The sequence below is a fragment of the Papio anubis genome, chromosome 15, assembly GCF_008728515.1.
Source record: "Papio anubis isolate 15944 chromosome 15, Panubis1.0, whole genome shotgun sequence".
Taxonomy (NCBI): Eukaryota; Metazoa; Chordata; class Mammalia; order Primates; family Cercopithecidae; genus Papio; species Papio anubis.
In genome coordinates, this window is record NC_044990.1 from 49,884,730 (window position 1) to 49,910,071 (window position 25,342).

Here is a 25,342-nt window from a genome sequence, read left to right on the forward strand (position 1 = left end):
GAATATCTAGATCCAAAGTTAAATGAGGGCAGCACGTAAGCGTGTCTAAAAAATAAGAACTGAGAAGGAAATTAGGCTGAAACTCCTCCACAAATAATTATCTGACATGGTTTATACAACCTTCCAGGATTCTGGCAGTGCTCACCTTTCTCCTCAGAGCTCATTCTCCCACTCCCTACCATAAGTACATAGCCGCAATGGTCTCCTTTTGGTTCCTCAATGAAACAATTTGCTTCTGCCCCCACAGACTTTGTTCCTTCTGTTCCCTTCCTGAATGCTTTTCCTCCAGATCTCTGCATGGCTCACACCCTCATTTCATTTCATCTTTGCTCAAAGTCACCATTCAAGAGAGGCCTTCTCTTACTACCCTGTCTCCAAATGTATCTTATTACCCCCTCCCTAAAATTCTTCATAGAATGTATCATTATGTGGTATTGACATATATTTATTTGTTTACTGACTTATGTTACGTGTTCTCTATTAAAATGTAAGCTCTCTAGGGCAGGGGCATGTTCTGTCATTCGGAACTATGCCCCCAGGCCCAGAAAGTGCCCACTATATACTAGATTTTAAAATTTCACAAATAGCAATTATAGTACTGCTACATTTTTCTTGAGATACATAATAGATTTAAGGGATCTAAAAATTGGTTTAGTAGTATATTACTTTTTAAAAAGCCATTCAAGATGGTTGTAATAAACTCAGGATAACTTCTAAGAAATGATTAGGCAGTGTAATAATTTAAAAGAACATATAGAGAAAGAGAAGTTTATTCATACAACTAATCGTGGATATATTTATATATTTTTTGACATACTGTATGCTTTTAAAAATTAGCAGTATTTTAAGGTTCTTAAAAATCAGATATGGAAATATGTTAAACATATAAAAAGCATTCTCTGTTTTCTCTCCTAAGATACTCTGAAACAGTTACTAGTGAAAATTAGAGCTAAAACTTCTCTTCAATTCAGCAATACGAAATGAGTTTTTGAAGTAGAAGATATTTTGCCTTGGTCTGTGAGTGTCAGTGACTGAAATTTCAACTGAAGTTAAAATGAGATGAAAGTTGATGTCATTTGTAGATGTACTCTAGGATGTGACTCCCTTGCAAGATATTATGAGCAGTTTGAATCAGGAATTTCTACTCCAGCTTGACTTGTTAGCACAATAGAGAGATAGTCCTACTTCAGTTTACCAATACAGTTTATAGCATTGCTGTAAGCCAATTTTATTCTCTTTTGACCACATATAAATTATTCCATATTTGCCATACCTGACCCTGAATCTGCTGGTATAATTCTTGTGATATGAAACAAGCTGAAGAAAGATTTCTCTGTGGCAGTTTGCCCCTCCCCACTCTTTTTTGTTTAACAATAAAACATAGCTGCTAAGGAAACTGCCATCTTAACTCAACTCAGCAACATTCCTGTGTAGGCTTCTTCTTCATCAGGAACAAACAATTAGTAACAAATGAAAGAGATCATTACATCAAGTGCCCTTTTAGATCACCCCAATTAAAACTTTAGCTGTATTTTAATTCTAAGATACCAAATTCTAATTTTCTGCTCTGATTGCTCTTGTTGACTTATCTTTGAAAGATGTACTCTCTGTGCAATGTCTAGAGATTATTTAGCAAGATGCCAATGTTGGCACCACTTAATGTGTTGATTGGTTGTATTATCAGTAGCTGTTTAAAATAAATTACTATTAAACTATTATTGTCCTTGGCTGACAAAACACAATATTTTGGTGTTATTTAAATATGAAACAATCATTATGAATAAACATGTTGAATAATGTTAAACTGCAACTCTAATTTGTGTAATTTTATATTAATATTCGTTGCAAAGAGTGAAGTTGCTGAGATCATTTATGCTTACTGTTTCCTTTTGTTACAGTTGCTGCTAATGTGACTAATGTTAATACATTACCTATTCCTGTTGATTATGTCTGAAAAATATTAGCTTTTAGGATCCAATACTCTCTGGGACTACTTATAAGCTATATAAAATTAAATGTAATTTTTAGACTTTGAATCAGTGCATATCAGTAGGAGTCCAGTGTGAACAAAAATCTGTACTAGAGCCAAACTGATGCATATGCAAAAGTATGTTACTGCCAGTGACAGCTCTGCTTCAAAAAATACAGAAAACCGATTAAATTTCAATGCAGCAGGGGGCTGGGAAAAGCAATAGGAAGTAGTGTTCACAACATCTACAAATCTTTAGGACACCATTGTAGTCATCAATGATAATAGTACTTTCAGATTTGTGTAACTTCTGTAAAATTTCCAGGTCGATCACATGCAAACGGTCACATTAAATGCGGCATCTCACTTGAACATGCAATATCCAGAAAACGCTGTGGCAAAAATGTGTATTACCGAAAACGATAGAAGCTTTAAAGCATGATTTTTTCTCCAAGGGGAGGACGGTTCTTAGGATATTGAAGTTGGTTAATGACAAGTCTAATGAAATACATTTTAAGGTTATGCCACAGCAATGGTGAGAGACAATAGTTGATTGGCCCCAAATTTATTTTCTATGAGTGAGGCATAATGGTTGTTATAATATATAAATGTCATTGTTTTCTAAAATAATCTAATTTGTAAATTATTTTCATCTTTTTTTAGAGATTGAGTAGTTTTTTTTTAAAGGACACTGCATCTAGCAATGTTTCTACTGTTGATATGGCTTCGAAAGTACAATATCTGTCTATGTAAGACGACTTCAAATAATATTGCTAAGAAACATTTCTTAGCAACCTAGCTAGATCCTGGAGGAAAAGCTTACTTGATGCATGTTTGTATTTAACATAAATTTATTTCAGAATCCGACAGTAAGTTAGGTTTCTCGAGTGTCACTGAAACTCGTGACAAAATTTGTTCTCAATAATGTGTTGCTTCTAATGAAATTAAAACACCTTAGTTGAAGAGAATTTTAGCAATCACCATTGTAACCAAATACTTTTAAAGATGAGAAAACCAAGGTGCAGAAGAATCAAGAGACTGATTGAAAATCCCAAATACTGAGTAGAGTACGCCTAGATCAGAACTATCCAGCTACTTAGTCTTCTTTATTATTATTTTAATGTTTCCCTGGTCTCTTTTCAGGGAGAAAAAGGATAATGTCCCTTGGAATCAGGAACTTTTGTAGACCAAAAAACAAACAAATAATCAATAACAAACACATAATCAATAGTACAGTATCAACTGACACTTTTTTTTTTTTAGAAGGAGTTTCGATCTTGTTGCCCAGTCTAGCATGCAAATGGCGCGATCTCAGCTCACTGCAACCTCTGCCTCCCAGGTTCAAGCAATTCTCCTGCCTCAGCCTCCCAAGTAGCTGGGATTACAGGCATGTACCACCATGCCTGGCTTATTTTCTTTTATTTTTAGTAGAGTTTTCGTCCTGTTGGCCAGGATGATTTCAAACCCCTGACCTCAGGCAATCCACCCACCTCAGTCTCCCAGAGTGCTGGGATTTACAGGCGTGAGCCACCGCGCCCGGCCCAACTGACACATTTTCAGAGAAGTTCTTGTAACAAAATATACTACCATACTCAGTTTAATGCTATGATTATTGTCCTGCAACGCCGATGTATGACAGGTACAAGCAGAGAAGATTCATAATATATAATTACCATTGAAAATAAAAACATAATGTAGGGCCAATATATTTGATACAAGCTTCCCCATATTTTGCAGTCAATGTCTATTTTGTTGGGGTTTATGCAAAGTCTCCTCCTAATTAATGGTATTATATATAATTATGTATTATAATTAAATTATGTATCAATAATTAAATTATGATTAAATTTAATATTTAAAATATATTTATATAATAAATTAATATAATAAATAACAAATATATACTGTAATAAATAATATATTAATATAACAAATGAATATATAATAAAATTATTATAAATATGATAATTTTTATAATTATAAGTTTATTATAATTAAATTATAATTAAAATTATGTATTAACAATGTAAATAAGGAAACTATTATTTTATTTTAAAATATATTAAAAAGTAAAGTAAAATTACTGGCCGTGATAGTGAAATGTAAAGAACTGAAGATGGATAATCAGAGTACAGTCATTCACCTCCATAACAATTTTCTGGTCCACAAGCATACATGATGGTGGTCCCATAAGATTATAATATCATATTTTTACTGTACCTTTTCTATGTTTAGACACACAAATACTTGCTATTGCTCTACAGTTGTCTACAGTATTCAATACAGTAATCTTCTATATAGGTTCATAGCCTGGGAACAATAGGGTATGCTGTATAGCTAGGTATATACTAGGCTATATCCTCTAGGTTTGTATAACTGCAATCTATGATGTTTGCACAACTACAAGACTGTCCAGTGATTCATTTCTCGGAATGTATCCCCAGTGTTAAGCGATGCATGACTATAGTTCAGTCTTATACTTAATTCTTTTTCATTTTCTTTCCACAAACACAGATGTAGAGAATAATTCCTCCTAGATACCATGGCTGGATTATGTCCACTTATTAGGCTATAGTGAATCAATCTGGAGCTGCCATTTCTTGTGTGTGTATGTGTTTTTAAGATAGGGTCTCACTCAGTCACCCAGGTTGGAGTGCAGTGGCGCCATCATGGCTTACTGTAGTCTCGAACTCCCAGGATCAAACTATCCTCCTGCCTCATCCTCACAAGTGTTAATAGCTGGGACTATGGGCATGCCCCACCATGCCCAGCTAATTTTTGTATTTTTATAGAGGCAGGGTCTCCCCATGTTTCTCAGGCTGGTCTCAAACTTCTGGCCTCAGGTGGTCTTATCGCCTCAGTCTCCGCTGGAATTACAAGTGTGAGTCACAGCACCCAGTGAAGCTGAAGCTATTGCGCTTTTAACATATGTTTTAGGTCTTTCTTGTTTGCTTAATTCTTCCATGTAGATAGATTATAGTGAACCAAACTCCAATCATATATCCCCTCATGGCAAATAAATCTTCAATGCTAACCTCACTCCTAAATTTTATATTCTCTACTCAAACTTTACATTTTCACTTTTTAGTTATTTTAATATTTGCAAGCCACTTTTTAAATCCTTTTCGTAACAAGATAGATAAAGTAAATAATTTGCTCACACCCTATGTGCTAAAGGGTTCTAGATTAAAAAGAGTGAGTAGGGCCAGGCATGGTGGCTCACACCTGTAACCCCAGCAACTTTGGGAGGGGGTAGATTACTTAAAGTCAGGAGTTTGAGACAAGCCTGGCCAACATGGTGAAACCCCGACTCTACTAACATTTTTTTAAAAAAATAGCTAGGTGTGGTGGTGGGAGGCTACTCCCAGCTACTCGGGAGGCTGAGACAGGAGAATCACTTGAGAGGCAGAGGTTGCAGTAAGCCCAGATTGTCCCATTGCACTGCAGCCTGGGTGAAAGAGGGAGACTATCTTTAAAAAGAAAAAAGAAAAGCAAAGGAAAAAGAAAAAAAAAAAAAAGTAAGCAGAATTATCCTTTGATCATGTTCAAATGGTAGCTCATGTTCGAAGGTGTCATATCCAATTAATTGACACTAAAATTTTAGTCTCCTTGCATAAAAGCTCACAGGTTGTTCTCCATGGACAAGTTTGAAAGAGGAAGCCATAATGAAAGATTGCCCACAATGAAAAAAAAAAAAATGCCATATAGGAAAAGTAAAAGCAATTTTAAAAATCAAAAACTGAACTGTATCCATATTCCTTACTAAACTAAATTACTGTTCTTTACTCTAGATATCTGTATCCATTATCACTTTTAATTTTTAAAACACTCAAATGTCAGGAAGTAGTATAGCTCAAGCACTAACAAAATTCTTCTTCCCAATTACTTACATATATACATTTTATAAATTTCTAAATATAAAATTTAAATATAAAATGTTTATATATCAACATAGGATTTTTATAGGTCTTTTTTTTTTCTTTTTACTTTAGATTTCTTTATTCATTATGACTTTTCTTTTCTATCTTTTTTTTTTTTTTTTTTTTTTTTTGAGATGGAGTCTCATTCTATCACCAGGCTGGAGTGCAGTGGTGCAATCTTGGCTCTGTAACCTCCGCATCCTGGATTCAAGTCATTTTCCATCCTCAGCCTCCCAAATACCTGGGACTACAGGCACGTGCCACTACACCCAGCTAATTTTTGTAGTTTTAGTAGAGACATGTTATCACCATGTCAACCAGGATGATCTCTATCTCTGGGCCTCGAGATCCGCCCACCTAGGCCTCCCAAAGTACTGGAATTACAAGCATGAGCCACTGTGCCCCGCTAACTTTTAATTTCTAAAACGCTTAAATGCAGGAATGCAGTATAGCTCAAATAGTTAACAAAAGTCTGGTGCCCAATTAATATATATATGTACATTTTATAAATTTAAATTTTAAAATAAAAATTAAATAGAAAATCTTCACATATAATTATAGTATTTTTCTATAGATCTTCTTTTAAAACACAAAGAAATAACTGACAAAAATTTAATTTTGATGACGATGTCATGGAAAGGACATCTGTAGTAATCATTACAAATTTTAAATTCCAGTCTTTATTGACTATTAGAACAATAACACTTTATGGAAACACTTTATTTTACAGGGTGTTTTAGTCATAATTTTAATAAAAAGTAACATCTTAAAAAAATGGAGCTTTAAACTTACTACACAAAAAGTATGTTACCATTTTGACACAGAAAGCACAGAATCCTATTATATATAATTGAAACTGCAGAGGAAATTGAGGTAGACAGAATGTAATTACCCATATTAGAATTTGGACAGCAATCACATTTATACTGTATACCTAATAATCCGGGGTCATGACTATTTAAACATTCCATACCATTCCTACGATAATACCATAACTCAGTAAATGTGACAATAGTAAAAGAGTTAGCATCTGTAAGCTTTTGTAAAATGGTATGAAACCATTACTGACAATAAATGTGTGTATGTGTGTGTTTGTATATGTATGTGTGTGTATATATATGTATTTATAATATATATGTGCATGAAATTCAGTAGGATTTTAAATTTTTATTTCACCTGTGGGCACATATGTACATGCATGTATAAATATAGGCATATGCATATTAGACATACATATAAATATATAACTGCATCTATATATACATATACATATAAGTAAGATTGAAATGGACAAGCCTAATTTATCTATCATCTATCTATCTATCTATCTATCTATCTATCTATCTATCTATCTATCTTTCTATCTAAGATGGAGTTTCACTCTTGATGCCCAGGCTGGAGTGTGATGGCACAATCTCAGCTCACTGCAACCTCTGCCTCCCGGGTTCCAGCAATTCTCCTGCCTCAGCCTCCCAAGTAACTGGGATTACAGGTGCCCGCCACCATGCCTGGCTAATTTTTTCTATTTTTTTTTTTAGTAGAGACTGGGTTTCATCACGTTGGCCGGGCTGGTCTCGAACTCCTAATCTCAGGTGATCCACCTGCCTTGGTTTCCCAAAGTGCTGGGATTACAGGCATGAGCCACTGCACTCGCCCCCTAATTTATTTTTAATAAAACATTCTTATTGTGGGTGTTCTAACTTTATCAGTCCCAGATCCCTATAATTTGGGAACAGAAATAATTTAGTTTGTCTTGACCATTGTCCTTTTATCTACTCTTATGAAAATATATCTTCAAAGCATATGGTAGGAAAAGGAGAGTATATTAAATCTACAGCCACCTACAATGAATAATTTTTCTAAAATTTGTACATTTTAAAACTGGAGTTTTCTTTTCCTTCTTTTCTTTCTTTCTTTTGTTCTTTCTTTCCTTCCTTCTGAAATAATTATAGTTTGAGGTGATGTGGATGACATTCCTAATCTGAGTATTTCTGGTCCGTAGAGTGTCGATGAATACTCCAAACTGATAGGATTTGACTTTGAAATGTAGTGGTCATATACAATGCAAGAGTACATGTGTCAAACCTGCTCTTCAGATGAGCATGCTGTTTTACACTGATGAAACCCAGAAACGTTTTCTCTGCTGAAATTGAAATTAAATCCTCACTGACCTGGTTAAAGAGCTTTCAGTTAATGACAATACATGCAAATAGCTTTTCCTTCGCTACATATTGAGTTTTATACATAAGAAAATGAATTATTCCTTTACTTTTCAGAACTTAAATTCAGAAATGTTAAGGAATATTTTCTGAAAACATTTACCTTAACATATGGGTGAAATTTAGAAAAAAAATATTTTGTTTTATATAATCAACTATTTTACCATGATTTAGTATAGGCTGGATTGATGATTTTCATTTACTGCATTATAAAACCTTAAAGTTGAATACAGTTCTGGAGACTCTAATTACATTAGTATTAAAAAATGCCGTATTAATAGATGAGAAGATATGTTACATTAAAGGCCTTCTGTTATGTCCTTGGAGAGGTAAATAAAAGTAATTACATTTCCACTGGGGGAAACTTTAATATGATAGGATATGTGTACAGAAAAATATTACTGAGGATGGAATTTTAGAGTAAAAAGTTTTTTTAAAAAAGGAGCTTACCAGCACACTATCAGCAACTTGTGCCTACTACTCACTAGCTACCCAAATATGGAGAAGTAGAGAACAAATATCTCCATCTGGGGTCCACATGATCACTTCATGTGTGGGCAAGAAAATTATGCTTTCTTCTATCCCAGACACTCTTATTATCTTGGCTCCACACTCTATGTTATTGTTAACTGTAAGTATTTTTGATTCATAATGTACTGTACATAAAATATACATCCTGAGGACCACATAGGAAATCCGTGGAAAGTTTGGTAAGGCTTTTTGAAGTCTAGTCTTTGAAGAAATTCTATTAACTGAAACAAACTTATTCATGAAAGAAGGCATTTTTTTTGATTCTTCTAAATTAGATGTATCTTAAATGACTAAACATATCATTTCCTCACTAGAAGGCCAGAAGTTTAAAAATAACTAAATATTTATTAGAACTAGTGTGCTGTTGTTTAGTAAAATCAGACAAACTTAAACAGTTAAATTCCTCCCATTAGTTGGTAATAAAGAGAGCATTTTAGACGGAATGAATTTTAAAGACCTATGTCATTTTCGTCAAAGTTTTTATTACAGCTTAATATACATATATATATATATAAATATATATGAGTATTTCTAAGTCAATTTGATTAGTGTAACAGGTTTAAAATATTAGTTGCTTGAAGAGTTTAATACCATGTTTCATCTAATGAATGGATTAAGTAGGAACAGTATAAATTTTGGAAAAAAAAATCTACAACTGGGTGTTCCACATGTCTTTCTTCCAGGTTGTACAAAGGCCTACCTGTATGTTAGTCAGAAGGGTCTCGATGGAAGACAGTCCATCAGGAAACAGAAAAGGAGATGGAAAACCCGGAGGCAGTGGTTGTCCATGCCCAGTTAGAGAGAGTTTGTCAAGGCTGTCTCTTGCGGTTGGTGTAGAAAGCGGGGTCTCATCTGTATGTGATTGAAACAAAAATATAGAACAAGTTACGCTTGTCTGTTTTTATTAGATCTCAGTAATGGCTTCCCTAGTGGTTTCCAGAACATTTATTGCAAATTGGTTCCTGCTATCAGGAGAAAATGCTTTCTGCTGAATTTTCTTTAATGAAAAAGCTGTGGAGATACAACAAGATAACATTAATGAGTAACTTTATAAGCCTTTTAAATGCAGTCTCTAATGAGACTGAGTTTACAGTGCCATAGAATCTTTTTAAAACAAATATTATCTCATATATAGTTGTGATAATATATTCAGGCTGACTTTATGGGCACCTTCCCAATTATCTCACTTTAGTTTGTTCTGTTTGGATTGACAATAGAATATTTCTAGAGCTCCATATAAGAGAGGGGCTTTGTATATTAGGAAGCTTCCTTCTCCATTAACCCTTCCTTTATATGAATGATTTCTTCAAATTTATTCTTAAGGAATTTACAAAAGAATGCAAAGTTAAAATCTTTCACTTTACACCTAAAAAGAAAAACTAGAATCCAAATATGTATTTCTAAATTATAACTGAATTATTCATTATCATTAAAATTAAAGACCGAATTTTTTTGAACTTGAAGACCGTTTACCTACATATTGAAAAATTACAGCTTCCACACATAAAAAAAAACGGTATAAAGGAAGAGTAATAAAATGCTACTTCTATAACAATATTCAGGGAATAAAGTTTAAAAATCCCTTCAAAATAAACTAGTCTTTATTTATTGAATAATCTTCAAAATTTTAAGCCATTTAGAGTAACACATGAATACAGATTCTTTTCGCCTCTCACAGTGAAATCCTTTTATTTAGTTTTTTTTATTATTTAACCATTTTTAAAGTTTCACATAAGATAGATACAAGTTTTATGGCTTATTTTAGTTTATCATAATCACAGAGAAAATTTTATTCATGGCAGGATCCTCAGTTTTAAAAACATTTTCATATTTCACCCCAGGAAAATTAATCAGAGCAATGTATTTGCACAGTCCCGATAGTATCTCTCAATTTTGCAAGTGGCTAAAAACTTCAGCACACTTGCCTTGTGCTTATAATTTGATTCCACTGTTCTCCTCAATCATTCTTTTATTTTTCATTACACCACCTAACCACACAACACGTTTTCCAATTACGTCTCTCTGGGGCAGAAATATTGTAGAAGCCGCCACACTTCCCTGTCCCTCACTAATGTCTGAACAAGTTAAATTCATCTCCCTCACCTTGCCACATTTCTAGTTAACAAACCAAAAGGAAACAAAAGATGGGGAGGGGAGTAATGGCCAGAAGGCCTCCTATTGACTGCACTCCTCTCACACTCACGACTTCGCAGTTTCTCCTTCTACTCCCTCCTATGTTAACTTATTGAGAGAGATGATCTGAGGCAGCAAGTACTAGAATAAGAAACAGAGTAAGCAAACTAAAGTAGAACTCACGTTATTTTTCTTTTTAATCACACTTGTCACCAGGGTTAAAGAAAGATGGCCGTGAAGGGGCAGGGATGCTGCATGGCTAATGTGAGCAAGGTGATCTTGGACGCCATTTACCTAGCTATCATAAATTACTCTTCCAAACCAAGGCTGCTAGTGTTTTCTTGTAATAGCTCTGGAAAGGCACTTGTTAAACATATATGTGCATGTGAAATTGTTTAAGAATGGAGAGCAATATTTTTCGATCATCATCACCTTAGCTGTCACATGCTAAAGAAAATGTGGCTTAATAGATCATGGGGATAATAATTGCTTGTCTCTTGAAGAAAGGCATAGAACCAGATGACCACCTGAGGTTGCTTTCAGCTTTAGAATCTATGATTCCACAATTATTAAAGACTGTCCAAGAAAATAAAGAATCATATGTATGTGTACACATTTGGGCTATAAGTTTCATCATCCCCATGATTATTTGATTTAACTTCAGTGCATGTATGCTTGACTATATTTGGCTGTTGTGTGGATTAAATCATTAAATCACTCATGATGCATAAATTTATGTAGCCAGTATTTATTTAACATAAACAATGTGCTGGATACTGGAGATCAAATGCTAAAAACACAACTGGAAAGCCTCAAGAGGCTCATGTAGCCTAGAGTGACTGATTCCAATTGTTAAATAGCTAACTCCTATAGCCAGTAATACAGTTTTCCTTCCCTCATTATTTCTTTAGATATTCCATTTATCCAAACATAGCATTAAAATTCCGTATATATATGTACATGTGTGTGTGCATGCCTTTAAGCATATTTTTTTCCTGCAGCTGTTTTAACGGACTGCTCATCTTGGACCTCATGGTTCCAGCTGTATGAGAATAGGCTATTATGTGTTACAAACTTATGTAATTGGATTCCTTCATTTATCATTTTACATAGTGAAGATACTACATAAGGACACATTAGCTCAATATGTACATAAGAAATTAGCAAATCTGGGGTAGAATGCTTCTTAAAGTCAATACACAATTTTGAAAAGAAAACAAACTAATCGAAGATCAAAAAACAAAAACAAAAACAAAAACAAGAATACCTTTGGGGCTCATGACCCTATTATCTGAGATAAAGTTGCCATCTTGTGGCAATTAGCATCATAGAAGATTTCGTTTAGCTCTTCCTACAAAGATTGTAATATTGGGATCGTAGTTCCACCTTTTGAAATAAAAGTGACCTTTGATTTCCTAAATGTTCAAAGAAGATTAAAGCAAAAGTTTGAGAGGTCAATGAAGAAGAGAGTTTTGACATCACATAATCTCCACGGACTTCAAAGAGTGAATGATGATGAAATACAAGTTCAAAAAATACCTTATTCTGATTGATATATCTGTACACATTTTTAGACTTATTTTTAAGAGAAAGTTGGCTAGTCAGATGTCATAGTGTTTGGATTAGTATAGCATTTGACAATGTAATTTCTTGGTTTTTTTTTCTTGAAAAATATTTTACTTTAAAATAATTGTATACTTATGGACAAGTTACATGAATTATACAAGAAATTCCTTCATACTCCTGTAATGTGTGAATGGCTGACCACAAAATATATGTTTATGCATACTTCCTGACACATAATGACAAGTAATGTTATTTTACTATAAAAAGGGGTTTTCACAGAAAGAATCAAGTTAAGATCTTGAGATGAGGAGATCATCTTGGTTTAGGATGGACCCCAAATCCAATGGCAAGTGTCTTTTAAGACAAAAGTAGAGAAAGGTTTGAAAGAGACAAAAGAGAAGACACAGAGAAGAGAAAAGGCAAAGTGAAAACTAGACAGATATTAGAATATTTCACCTACAGTCAAGGAATGGAGACAACCACCACAAGCTAAAAGAGACAAAAAATGGCCCTTGGAAGGAGCTCACTTCTGTTGACACCTTCATTTTGGACTTCTAGTCTCCAGAACTGTGAGAGAATAAACTTCTGTTGTTTTAAGGCACCACAGTTAAGGTCATTTGTTATAGTCAGATCTGGAAAAGTAATAAAACTCCAGTTTGCCAATTGTTTACATTTTGTCACATTTGGTTTTTTAAATTTTCTCTCTGACTCTGTCCCTCTCTTGTTCTCTCTGTCTCTCTCTCTCTCTCTGTGTGTGTGTGTGTGTGTGTATGTGTTTGGTGTGAGGGAGGGTGCTTATGTTTGAACCATCTTCCCCAGTGAAGCCTTAAGACTTCTGTGTATATTTCTTAAGTACAAGGTCACACTCTTAAATAAACACAGTCAAAAATCAGCAAGAATAACATATGGAGAATATGATGATTTAATCAAGAGTCCAAATTCCAATTGTATTATTTTTGAAATTTTTTTTTACAGTAGTTACATAACAAATATTTTAACTTTTTTGTGACATGTTCTTAATGATTTTTTTTTACGGGCATGTAGTAGGCACAAAGTGGCCTTAAGAAGGTCTGTGATGATTTCTTATCCTGTTAGTCACACCCTGTCTGGCCCTTTTCTCTTGACCTAACGAAAAGAATACAACAAATATGAAGTGTCACTTCACAGACAGAGATTTGGTTATAAAATGTCTAACTTCCATTTCTCTCCCTCTCTTTTGCATTGATGCCATGGGTCAAACCAGTTGTCATGACATAAGACAGCCCTGTGGAGACGTACATGTGACAAGGGACTGAGTGCCAACCTCAGGAGTTCGCTTGAAAGTAGTTTCTCCCTACCCAGTTAAAGCATTTATGGCTGCAGCCCTGGCTAACAGGTTGATTGCAGTCCCATGAGACCTTAAACCAGAAGCACCTGGGAAGCTGTACCTAGATTCTTGATCCACAGAAACTTTAGGATCATAAATGTTTGTTGGTTTAAGCCACTAAGTTTTGGTATAACTTATTGCACAGCTATGGATAACTAAAACAGTATGCAACTTTTTTGAATACTCTGGCAAATATGACAAAAATAACTTAATGTTCAGGTAGTATTAGCTGCTTTGGATGTGGAACAACTTCTTTCTATTCAATTTCCTCATTTACAGAAAAAATTGGTTAAATGAGACAAATGTAGGACCACACAAATCTAAAATTCCACATTCTCTAATACTTTCTATAACAATTTATAAAAAATTATTTAAATGGGTTTCTCATCTATTATGATTGAAGAGTAACAATGTATCAGTTTGGAGTTAGAAATTTTAATAGTTTTAAAATTATTAATTTCAAAGATTTATGAATATCTATATAATATCTGAAAAAGAATTAGTCACATAAATACAATTTCAGAGCAAGTTATTAAATGCTTAAGTTTACAATCTCTACTTTATAAGGATTCTTAAATTATTTTGTTTCCTTTTATTAAATTAGATCATAGTTCTGTCAACTATAAGACAGCACTCTCAATATCTTTGATGGCAAATCAGATGCAGCAAAGGGTGCATCTTCCTAGGAAAAAAATTAAGCACTTTCAAAAGATGCAGTAACTAGAATACTATTATATTTTAGAGGACTACACATGGGTAGGGTCTAGCAGTTATGCTAGTTCTTTAGATAAGTTGTTAGTGGAATGACACCATTGCAATTTTCAATTTTACAGTAGTATAAAGCCATTACAATTTTGATACTTTGAATTTTTATTTTTTTTTCCTGGGTTAGCAATATGCAATGATATGAAAACATTGCAATTTCCAATTTTACAATAGTATGAAACCTTTGCAATTTTCTATTTTACAATGGTATAAAACCAATGCAGTTTTGATACCTTGAGTTTTGAATTTTGACTTTTTTTTTCCCCCTGAGTTAGCAATATGTGAGATATGTAACACTTTATTATAAAATAAGTTAGGTGATGTTGCCTATCTGTGGGTTAATGTAAGTGAGCACATTTCAGGTAGGGTAGGCTAAGCAATGATGTTTGGTAGGTTAGGTGTACTAAATGCATTTTTAATTTACAATATTTTCAAATTGCAATGGGTTTTGTCAGGATGTAATGCCATTGTAAGTTGAGAATTATGTGTGTTTTAATTCAGTTATTTGAAACTACAGTGGTTTTCTAAAGAAAAATAGAGCAGCACATATTATGATCTTGACCAGAAAAACTACCTATTAACATCTTAATAACATAATAAATATATTGATAATTATAACAACATATAATCAGTTAGAATAATAGAAAACAAAATGAGAAACCAGAAATGGAAGAGAAGAAAATGTTTAAAAATTAAGTCACTTATCAATAACTATCAGTAAGATTGATGCCTCTGTAAGACAAAGTATTTTTCTCTCCAATCTTATCACACATAACAATTTAGCAGGATATCCTAAGGAACAATGTTGTTTAAAAAAATAATGGGCCTCTACTTTTAAAATGTTTTCTTTCCTGTTAATAAAATCTAACTCAGTTGTTATTTTCATAACTAATCCCTTTGGGTTTGAATTATATATTCTCTTTCAAGTTAATGTGTGTCTGTGTGTTTTGGTCTCTAATGTCTTTTATTATATCATAAATTCCGAATAGAAAAACACTCAATCACTTCTAGAAAAGCACACATTACAAAGAGATTCACAATTATTCATTTTGATTTGAAGTAGATAGTATTATTAAAATGGAAAATATCTCCATATTTAATGTTTAGAACAGATCTGGGAGTTGCCACGAAAACTATATTTCCATACTGGCAAAGTGAAGAAGATTTTAGCAAAATTCTAGAGAATAAAATAGTTTCCATACAGAAGTAAATACTTATAAAAATACAAAATTTTATTATATTAATAAATTTCCATCACAAATATACAGAAAGATACATTGATAAGTGTTTTGGCAAACTCATTAAACATATTAAATTGAAGTGGAAGTATAAACAATCTATAGATTAAGGGTTGGTGCCTAAAAATTTTTGAAAATTATTTCCAGACATAAGACACAGTTGTTTAAATTGAGCTCAATCGTAACCTCAATACTGATTCATTCTCACTCGAGGCACTCCTGGCTTAATTTAGCAGTAGATACTAAATAACAAATTTAAACAATATGGCCTTAGCATGTAATCTTAGGTTACAGAAAGAAAAAATTACAGATATTGGTGAGGGTGTAAAGGAAAGGGAATATTTATATACTATGGTGGGAATGTAAATTAGTACAACCTCTATGGAAAACATATGCAGATTTCTCAAAGAACTAAAAAGAAAACTGCTATTTGACCCAGCAATCCCACTACTGGATACCTGCCCAAAAGGAAATAAATCATTATATCAAAAAGATGCTTGCACTTACTTGTATGTTTATTACAGCACTATTCACAGTGGCAAAAATATAAAATCCACCTAAGTGTCCATCAAGTAATGACTGGATTAAAAAAAAACGTGATACAGGCAGGGTGCGGTGACTCACACTTGAAATCCCAGCACTTTGGGAGGTCCAGGCAGGTGGATCACTTGAGGCCAGGAATTAGAGACCAGCCTGGCCCACATGGAGAAGCCCCATCTCTACTAAAAATACAAAAATTAGCTTGACATGGTAGCATGCATCCCTAATCCCAGCTATTCGGGGGGCTGAGGCACAGCACAAGATTGGCTTGAACCCAGGGGGCGGAGGTTACAGAGAGCAGAGATGGCACCACTGCATTCCAGTCTGGGTGACAGAGCAACACTTTGTCTCCAAAACAAAAAAATATGGTATATATATATACACACACACACACAAAATATATATATACACACACTATATATATATATATATGCAACACATATATAGTGTATATGTGTATGTATATACACAAAATGGAATGCTAATCAGCCATAAATAAGAATGAAATTATGTCTTTTGCAGCAATATGACTGGATCTGTAGGCCGTTATCTTAAAACAAGTCAGTTATAGGAAAATGAATACTTCATGTTCTCATTTATAAGTGGGAGCTAAATAATGTGTACAAGGACATAGAGTGTAGACTGATAGACAATTGAGACTCAGAAGGGTGTGGGAATGGGGGAGGTTCATGATGAGAAATTATTTAACGACTACAATGTAGGCTTTTTAGGTAATGGGCACCCAAAACCCTGACTTCACCACTATGTAGTCTATCCATATGATAAAATTACACTTGTACCACAAGAATATATACAAATAAAAAAAAGGAGAAAATGCCAGCACTTTGGGAAGCCGAGATGGGCTGATCACAAGGTCAGGACATCAAGAGCATCCTGGCTAACACGGTGAAAACCCGTCTCTACTAAAAAATACAAAAAACTAGCCGGGCGAGGTGGCAGGCGCCTGTACTCCCAGCTACTCGGGAGGCTGAGGCAGGAGAATGGCATGAACCCGGGAGGTGGAGCTTGCAGTGAGCTGAGATCCGGCCACTACACTCCAGCCTGGGTGACAGAGCGAGACTCCGTCTCAAAAAAAAAAAAAAAAAAAAAAGGAGAAAAAATTATCAGTTAAATGTTTTTTTCTGTCTTCTTCCATCTTCTCAGAAAATAAAGAATTATGAAATACCACATTAAAATTTATCAAAATGACTTTTATGTATCTATGCTGATGCATATAAAATATCTAGGGGTACTCGGGAATAAAACTTATTTCCTATATTTAATTTAATGCCCATTCTTCAAATTCTGGATTTAAAGTTACTCCAGAAATTTTTATAAAATTGACAACAAAGTGCAAGACATGATACAGCTATGGTAAAATGAAAAGCAAACCAGGCTTGATTCAGAAAGTAGGAGTTCAAGTCCTGGCTCTACCAACTACTAGCAAATTTTAGAGCAAAGAACCTGTCTCTTATTTGAGACTCATTTCATTTATTTATTAAAATGGTGATTACCAATTCAAAGGATTATAGTTTAAATCCAATTAGATTATTCCTGTGAAAGTGCTTTGTAAAATATAAAATACTATATTAATATAAAGTACGAATGCATGAATAATTAACAAAAATCCAATCAATTACAAATTTTATAAATTTCATTTTGGAAACTTGGCTTCAACGTGCCATGGAGGAAATTCTGTTCTTGTACCATAAGCCTGTGGTTTCTCTTTTTTTTGAGACAGAGTTTTGCTCTTGTTGCCCAGGCTGGAGTGCAATGACTGGATCTTGGCTCAGGGCAACCTCTATATCCCGGGTTCAGGAGATTCTCATGCCTCAGCCTCCCAAGTAGCTGGGGTTACAGGTATGGGCCAGCATACCCAGCTAATTTTGTATTTTTTAGTAGAGACGGGGTTTCTCCGTGTTGGTCATGCTAGTCTGGAACTCCCCACCTCAGGTTATCCGCCCACCTAGGCCTCCCAAAGCAATGGGATTACAGGTGTGAACCACTGCACCCAGCCCTAAGCCTGTAGTTTCTATGTTATGTCTCTCTGATAAGGCTTTGATGAAGATGTATAATGTTGATAAAAGAATTAGTACTGTACACATCAGTGTCCTTATATGGACTAACCCTGAGTTAGTTTGGTGAACAGTTAAAATTGACTTTGATCGAAATAATTTGAGAAAGGGCAAAGAATATGAACTGGTTTATCAATTTTTCTTCAGGTGACAGGACCTAGAGGAAATATGTGTTGACTCACACACACACACACACACACGGAGTACAAGTTTTGTAGAAATAGACTGTGAATAACATAAAACCACTTAAGAGGTTTCTTGGATATACTTCAAGTAGCATTAGAACTCTGAATTTTGAGTTTGGGTGAATAAAAGAAAAAAATTTATATAGGAAGGAAATCATTGTAAGTGTGCTTGGCAGAATGCTGGAGATTTGCTACAAAAATACACCAAACTCACAGTGTTGCCTAATTTAATGCATATTCATTCCACACTTTATTATAGACAACTATCTCCTATACCAGTGATTCTTAACTTTTGAATAGTTCTCTTTTGAGATGCTCACAAAAGTTGGGAACCACTCCTTAGAGGAGGAAATAGAACATCTAGTCTCAGCTACCTAACACATAGTAAGTACGTATTAATATTTACCGAAAGATTATGTGAATGAGATAAGGCAAAGCAAAAGCTGCAGGAACACAGACTGCAAAAATGAGAAGGATATAGTCTCTGCCTGTCCCAGGGTTATACCACATCCATGATAGTAAAACTAAAAATACCTTCTATTGGAAAACCACTCTATTGATTACGAGGCAATTTCACAGACATTATCTTGAGTTAAGAGGAAGCTCTAGGAATACAATTTTTAAAATGCATGCAATTATAATCTCAATAAGGTTATATGCCAAAAGAGTGATTCAAATGGCACCTGGTGCTTATTTAGAAAAAAAGAAGAGATTATGTCTAGATGACGTGAATTGAAGGGGAAAGAAAAAAGAAAAGAAAAGAAAACCACCACAGTAAGAAATGGGCACTGAATTTTGGGAAAGACTTAACCAGAGGGAGGTCAAGAAGTTGTATGACGAAACCATGCAAGGATAACAGCTCAAGAACATCAGGAACCCCAATTCCCTGAAGAAACTGTATTTTTGAGAGGAAATCATATTTTCTATTCTTATGCTCAAAAAAAGAATCTTTAGTTTCAGGCTATTCTGTACCTGTATTTCAAAAATTTCTGTATTCAGAAATTCTAAGATCAAGCTATCTATTAATATTTCCAATCTCGGCCTTGACAGCAAGTCATCAATATCTTAGCAAACTCATCTGAGGAGACAAAACTTGAGTACTCGGGTATCTGTGTACAGAGGTTTTGTTCCTTGGACAATCTGAAATTTCTTGGAAAAAAACGGAATGGCACCAAGCATTAAACACACAAGCGTGCACACACACATACACACACGCTGATTTAACTTTCAAATGTTTTGGGTTGCATTCACATCTGCTTGTTTCTTAAAGTCATAAGTTATCAGTGTTTATGCAAGAGCTGGCATAGCTTATGATGAAAAGATTCACTTAATTGACCTTTCTGTCATTTCCATGATCTGGTAGGTTTAACCTCACTGCTGATACTGCAGGTGAATATGGGAAAGCATTTATTGAAAGCTGCAAAACAGACATGGTTGTATTTCCTAGGTTGATGTTTTGCATATCTGCACAGTAGGACCATTAAGGGTTCTAAGAGCACAACGGAAACAATCATAACATTTGTTTTTAGATGACTGACTCAGAACATGTACACCAGGCTTTATATAGAAACTGTTTTTGTTTTATTAAGGGACTGTTTGCCTGTTAGTGATAACATCATTAAAAATAAATGAAAGGGGGCTGGTAAAATGCTTCCCAAAAGCAGAAACCTAATTAAAGGTGATATGCCTGCTATGAAGCTTTTTTTTTTTTTTCAGAACTCAGAAATAGAACAAGGTTAGTTCTTTCTCATTTTATAAGGCCCAAAGAAGACCTCACAGTAAAACATCACTTCTGATCTAATTTTCTATTTCTGTGTACTTTAATAATCTACTTTAAAGTCTGCGGTTGCCCATAGAAAGTGAACTAGTTTTGTGTCTAGAGATAACTTCTTCCTCATGTCATACTGCATGAAAAGAAAATCTGATGGTTCAGCTCAAACAAAAAATGCACTCCCTTTTAAAACAAATTGTACAGGTTGTAAGATGTTCAGTAATAGTAGATGCATAGTGCACCCATAAACATTCCACAGCTCTAAATGACTACTTTTGAAAGTTTGAGTTAATGGTTAAAAAAAAATTCCAAATCAAGGTTTATAATTTCAGAAAGAAAAAAAAAAGTAGACCCTTTTATTTTAAGGGGTGGAGTTACTCTAATTTCATGGATGGTGGAAAAAGCAGGAAACTGCATTCCCTTGATAACTCTGCCCTTATTGTGCTGTGACCTTGGCCAATTTACTTAAATTTACATCTGCCAAAAATGAGTTTCTGAAATGTGCTTTGAGAATTTTCAGGGGGAGGGAGGAAGAGTTGTCACATAAATCCAAGGCCTTTTCAAAATTAATATGATTTTAGAAGTAAGCAAAAATGAAGAGAAATGCTGGGAACCATCACAGGGTGCCATAGTTTGATACCCTGTTCTCTTCTTGTCGGCTCTGCATAGCTCTAATTCATTTATTAGTCTCCAAGCCGAAAATAAGTGTTATTGCTAAGTGAATAAAACAGAATGATTCTTAAATAATCCCCCTGAAATATATACTAGCTCTGGTGTTGAGGATTGATATTCAAACTCTAATTTGCACATAAGTTTTAGACTAAAATTATCATGGAATTACAGAAAAAAGGTAAGAGGCCTTTGGAAATCACCTCATCTACATTATCCATTTTTCAGATGAAAAAAGCCCAGTAACTGATTGACCCAAAATTTTTCAAACCCAAGTCTGCAGATTCTCATTTCTTTTCTCATTAAAAGATAAAGTGTCAATTCAGAGGAAATACATGGAAAGCACAATATTTTGAATGATTCCATGAATATGGCCACCCACAAATAAACATATGTGGACCGAACTCTTGCCTTTTTTTTTCTCTCACTCAAATTTCTATCTAAGGGGCCTAGGGAGTCATGCCATACAAATCATAAAATCTACTTCTGTTCAAGTTTTTTTTTTTTTTTTCCCCTGAATATTGTGGCTTAGTTTCCAATCTGACTCTGCTAGAGCATCATAGGACCACAGAGCCCCTTAACTTAAGCACTCATTTTTACTAACTTCAAGTGTTTAAATAATAGCTTAACTCTCTCAACTGAAATTGTCCACCAAAGAATCTCTAAAATCCACCTATGACTGTAAGCCCCTGGTTCGAGATGTCCCACTTTTTCGGATCAAACCAATGTATATCTCTCATGTATTGATTTATGATTTTCCCTGCAATTCCTGTTTCCCTGAAATGTATAAAATTAAACTGTAACTCGATCTCTTCAGGCTCACTTTCCCAGGACCTCCTGAGACTGTGTAACACGAGACTGCAGACACTCATATTGGCTCAGAATAAACCTCTGTAAATATGTTAGCAGTACTTAAATATGTTTTTCAGTCATCACATATACACATATATGAAAACAGGTGAAATGTGAAGCCTAACAGGATATTTAATAAATGTTAAGAGATTTTAGGAGTAATAATGATTATGTGTTTGTGATTTAAGAAAATATTTACCCATCTTTAGGAAATATACACTGAAAATAAAGTAAAATGAAAAAGAAAAACATTAAAAATATGTACAGATTACAGAGCATATGTTTGAGATTTGCTTCAAAAATCTCTGGAAGAAGAGAAGAAATTGGGTGGAAGTATGAGACAAGATTTGCCTTGAGATGATCATTGTTAAAACAAAATGATGGGTAGGCATATGGGAATTCAATACTCTTCTAATTTTACATATATTTGAAATTTTCAACAATAAAAAGTTAATAGAAAAGGAACACTACTCAGTAAAGATTCTATTAACTTATTCTTTCTTCAGAGTCAGAGGCATTGCTATGATGATGCTCATCATTATCATAAACAGCTAGCACATACTGAGTGCTTCTTATGTGTGCAAAGCGATGTTTTAAGTGCTTCGCATGCACTGGCTCATTTAATTCTTACAACAATTCTGTTACTGTTTTACTAGTGTTATACTTATTTTGCACATTAATATTCAGAGGTAAAAAGAAGTTAATTAACTTGCCAAGGTAACTCAACTACAAAAGACAGCAGCCTGAATTTGAGCCCATACAGCCTTATTTCACAGCCCATGTTCTTTAAACACCCAAGGAATAACATACAAATTTTTAAGGGCATTCAAAAATACATTAACACGTGCATTCGAATTTGTGCAATAAATATATACTTTAAAAAAAGATAATTTTATCTTGGAATAGAAAGCAAATGTAGAGATTTTTCAATTCATTCCTCCTCCTTAAGGCTTGGCTTATTCCCTAAAACCAAGCCAAAGGTCACATCAGCCAGCCAAGATTCCATCAAATTGACTACGTCTATTGATACACCTATGATTATTTGTGACTATCTGTGATTAATTGCTAAGATATCTATCCCAGAAATGAAACTCCAGAATCTTCCCAGATGAGACTAGAAAATTCTAATCATGAGTATAGTGGACATTTAATATCAAGTTTAACTTTAGGTAGCTTATGCAGAATATCTCCTTGGAAATTTCTCCACCCTACACCTTATCAAATGCTAACCATACCAACAAGGTCTACACTTCCCTTGTCAGAGCTATTTAACCATGAAAGTACCACTTTTAAATTGATGCATGCATTCTATGGGGTAAAAACACAAAGCCTACTTAAGGATTTTTAAAGCAAAACAATTATTGTGCCAGACGTTCACTTCAGAAAGAGAAAGTCTCATGTTTTACCCATTTAACAGATGCAATTAAACCTCGGATAATGCAACAAATTTTCTTCTACATTTGTCCCAATTTAGCTTCTCCTGAATTTCTACATGCTGTAATCCTAGTCATGAATCTGCCTCATTTTTCACCATAAGAACCTTGTGTAGGTTTCCAAATCACCATCTTTCAGTATTGGACACTATTCCCTCCCTGACTGCATCACTGTCTTCCATGCTAGCACTGGGACTTCCCATTGCACTTGGTGACTACTTCGCTTTGATAAGCTGGCATGCAACAAACATGTTGCTGGAATGCTGCCCTAAGCTAGACATCAGTTTGCTGCTCTAGAAAAATTAATTTATGTAAGTCTGATAATTTACTAAGAATAATGACTTCACTTAAGCCACAGGTATGTTTTAATAGGTCCCTTCTTTCCTAGATTGCCTTGCCACAATCTCTTGGAATGGGGAGCACAGTATGTCAATGACAAAGGTTTCTTCAAGTGATACCCACTAACTCTGCAAGAACCACTTCATTTTTTCCCTCCCGCATACGACAACTGATTACAAGTATATATTACCAGGATCTTTTCACATCATCAAATTCATCAAAAATTATTATCAAATTTCTTTACAGGTTTATTTCTGTCTGTTTAACATGAAAAACTGTGAGGGAAGGAGCTCAGTCCATTTATTGACCTGTGTAGCCTTAATGCCTAGCACATGATATATTTTTATATATGACTTGTTGAATATCTGATATAATTTATTTTCCAAACTTGTTAATTTATTAAACCTTTTATTCTCATAGCAACATAGATAAATTTTAGTTGTAGTTACTTAAAGTTAGTTGAGTCTGAATGAATGAGAAGGGATATAATAAAAACTGCTTTTGTTTGAGTTGCCTTTTTAGAAATGTGAATTTAGCATATAAAAATGACTTAGGAGATTTAAATTCTAAATTTTAAAATCCCAATATTTACTAAATAATAAACTATATTTGTGGATGCCCTGTGCAGCAAAAGCGACTAGTAAGCAAACGTATATAATATAGTAAGATTTGGTTCATCTACTTAAAAGTACTATTGGCTGTTTTGGGCAATCCCAGGTTTGCCACAGCAGAGTGTCCTAGCAAATGTTCATAAGCACCTTGTCAGGAATATTACAGAAACTATTTCTTAGAAATTGACAGAAGGTTAAATTAAGTGACCTTTATATCCCTTTTACCTATTGAGATTTTATGACTTTTTCCTTTAAAACTAACTGTTTTATAACATAGCCATATAAAAATGCAAAGGAGAGCACTAATTTTTAGGATTTAGGGAAATATAAAAAGTTAAGAGTGTATGTTTATGTCATTGTCAGCATTCTTCCCTTGGCGAGAAGGGGATTCTTTAACAGCACAGCTGCTATTTTGCAACTCTCAGAGCATAAAAGCATAATGCAAATTCCTGGACCTTTAGTATATATAAGTTAAAAATAATGATTTCTAGTTTATAACCACTCATTCTTTGTAGCACAGAAAAGAGATGATGTTGTTAGATTTATAAAATTGTACTTACTGACTTTTCAATGTGCTGTATTTAAGAAATATACATCTGTTGGCTCAAAAAGTCAACAATTAACACAAAAATGAGAAATCTTTGTTGTTTTCTTTTTTTTTTTTTTTTTTGAGACGGAGTCTTGCTGTGTCGCCCAGGCTGGAGTGCAGAGTGGCCGGATCTCAGCTCACTGCAAGCTCCGCCTCCCGGGTTTACGCCATTCTCCTGCCTCAGCCTCCGAGTAGCTGGGACTACAGGCGCCCGCCACCTCGCCCGGCTTGTTTTTTGTATTTTTAGTAGAGACGGGGTTTCACCGTGTTAGCCAGGATGGTCTCAATCTCCTGACCTCGTGATCCGCCCGCCTCGGCCTCCCAAAGTGCTGGGATTACAGGCTGTTGTTTTCTTTTAATACCTATGTTTAAATTTAATTTGAAAAATTATTAGAAATTTTAAAGTTACTTTAAAATTTCAAATTTAAAAAGAAACACTGTGTTTTCTGCATTCATTAAAGTATTTCCTGTTATCTTCTGTTTTGTATTCTATATGTGTAATAGTATGAATGCCTCATATTTCTTTTGTGGAATTTAATTGATGAAGAATTTATGCATTCAGGGTAAAAGA

The 25,342-nt window shown here is 34.2% G+C and overlaps 1 protein-coding gene across 2 annotated transcripts in view; it reads right to left on the reverse strand.

Moving 5' to 3' along the window:
• Positions 1-25,342, reverse strand: part of DACH1 (dachshund family transcription factor 1) — a 435,501-nt gene that overhangs the window by 43,425 nt on the left and 366,734 nt on the right. For both annotated transcript variants that reach the window (XM_017951299.3, XM_017951301.3), the window contains one exon: positions 9,340-9,491. In XM_017951299.3, the coding sequence (XP_017806788.1) occupies positions 9,340-9,491 (152 nt within the window). The remainder of the gene's footprint in view (positions 1-9,339; positions 9,492-25,342) is intronic.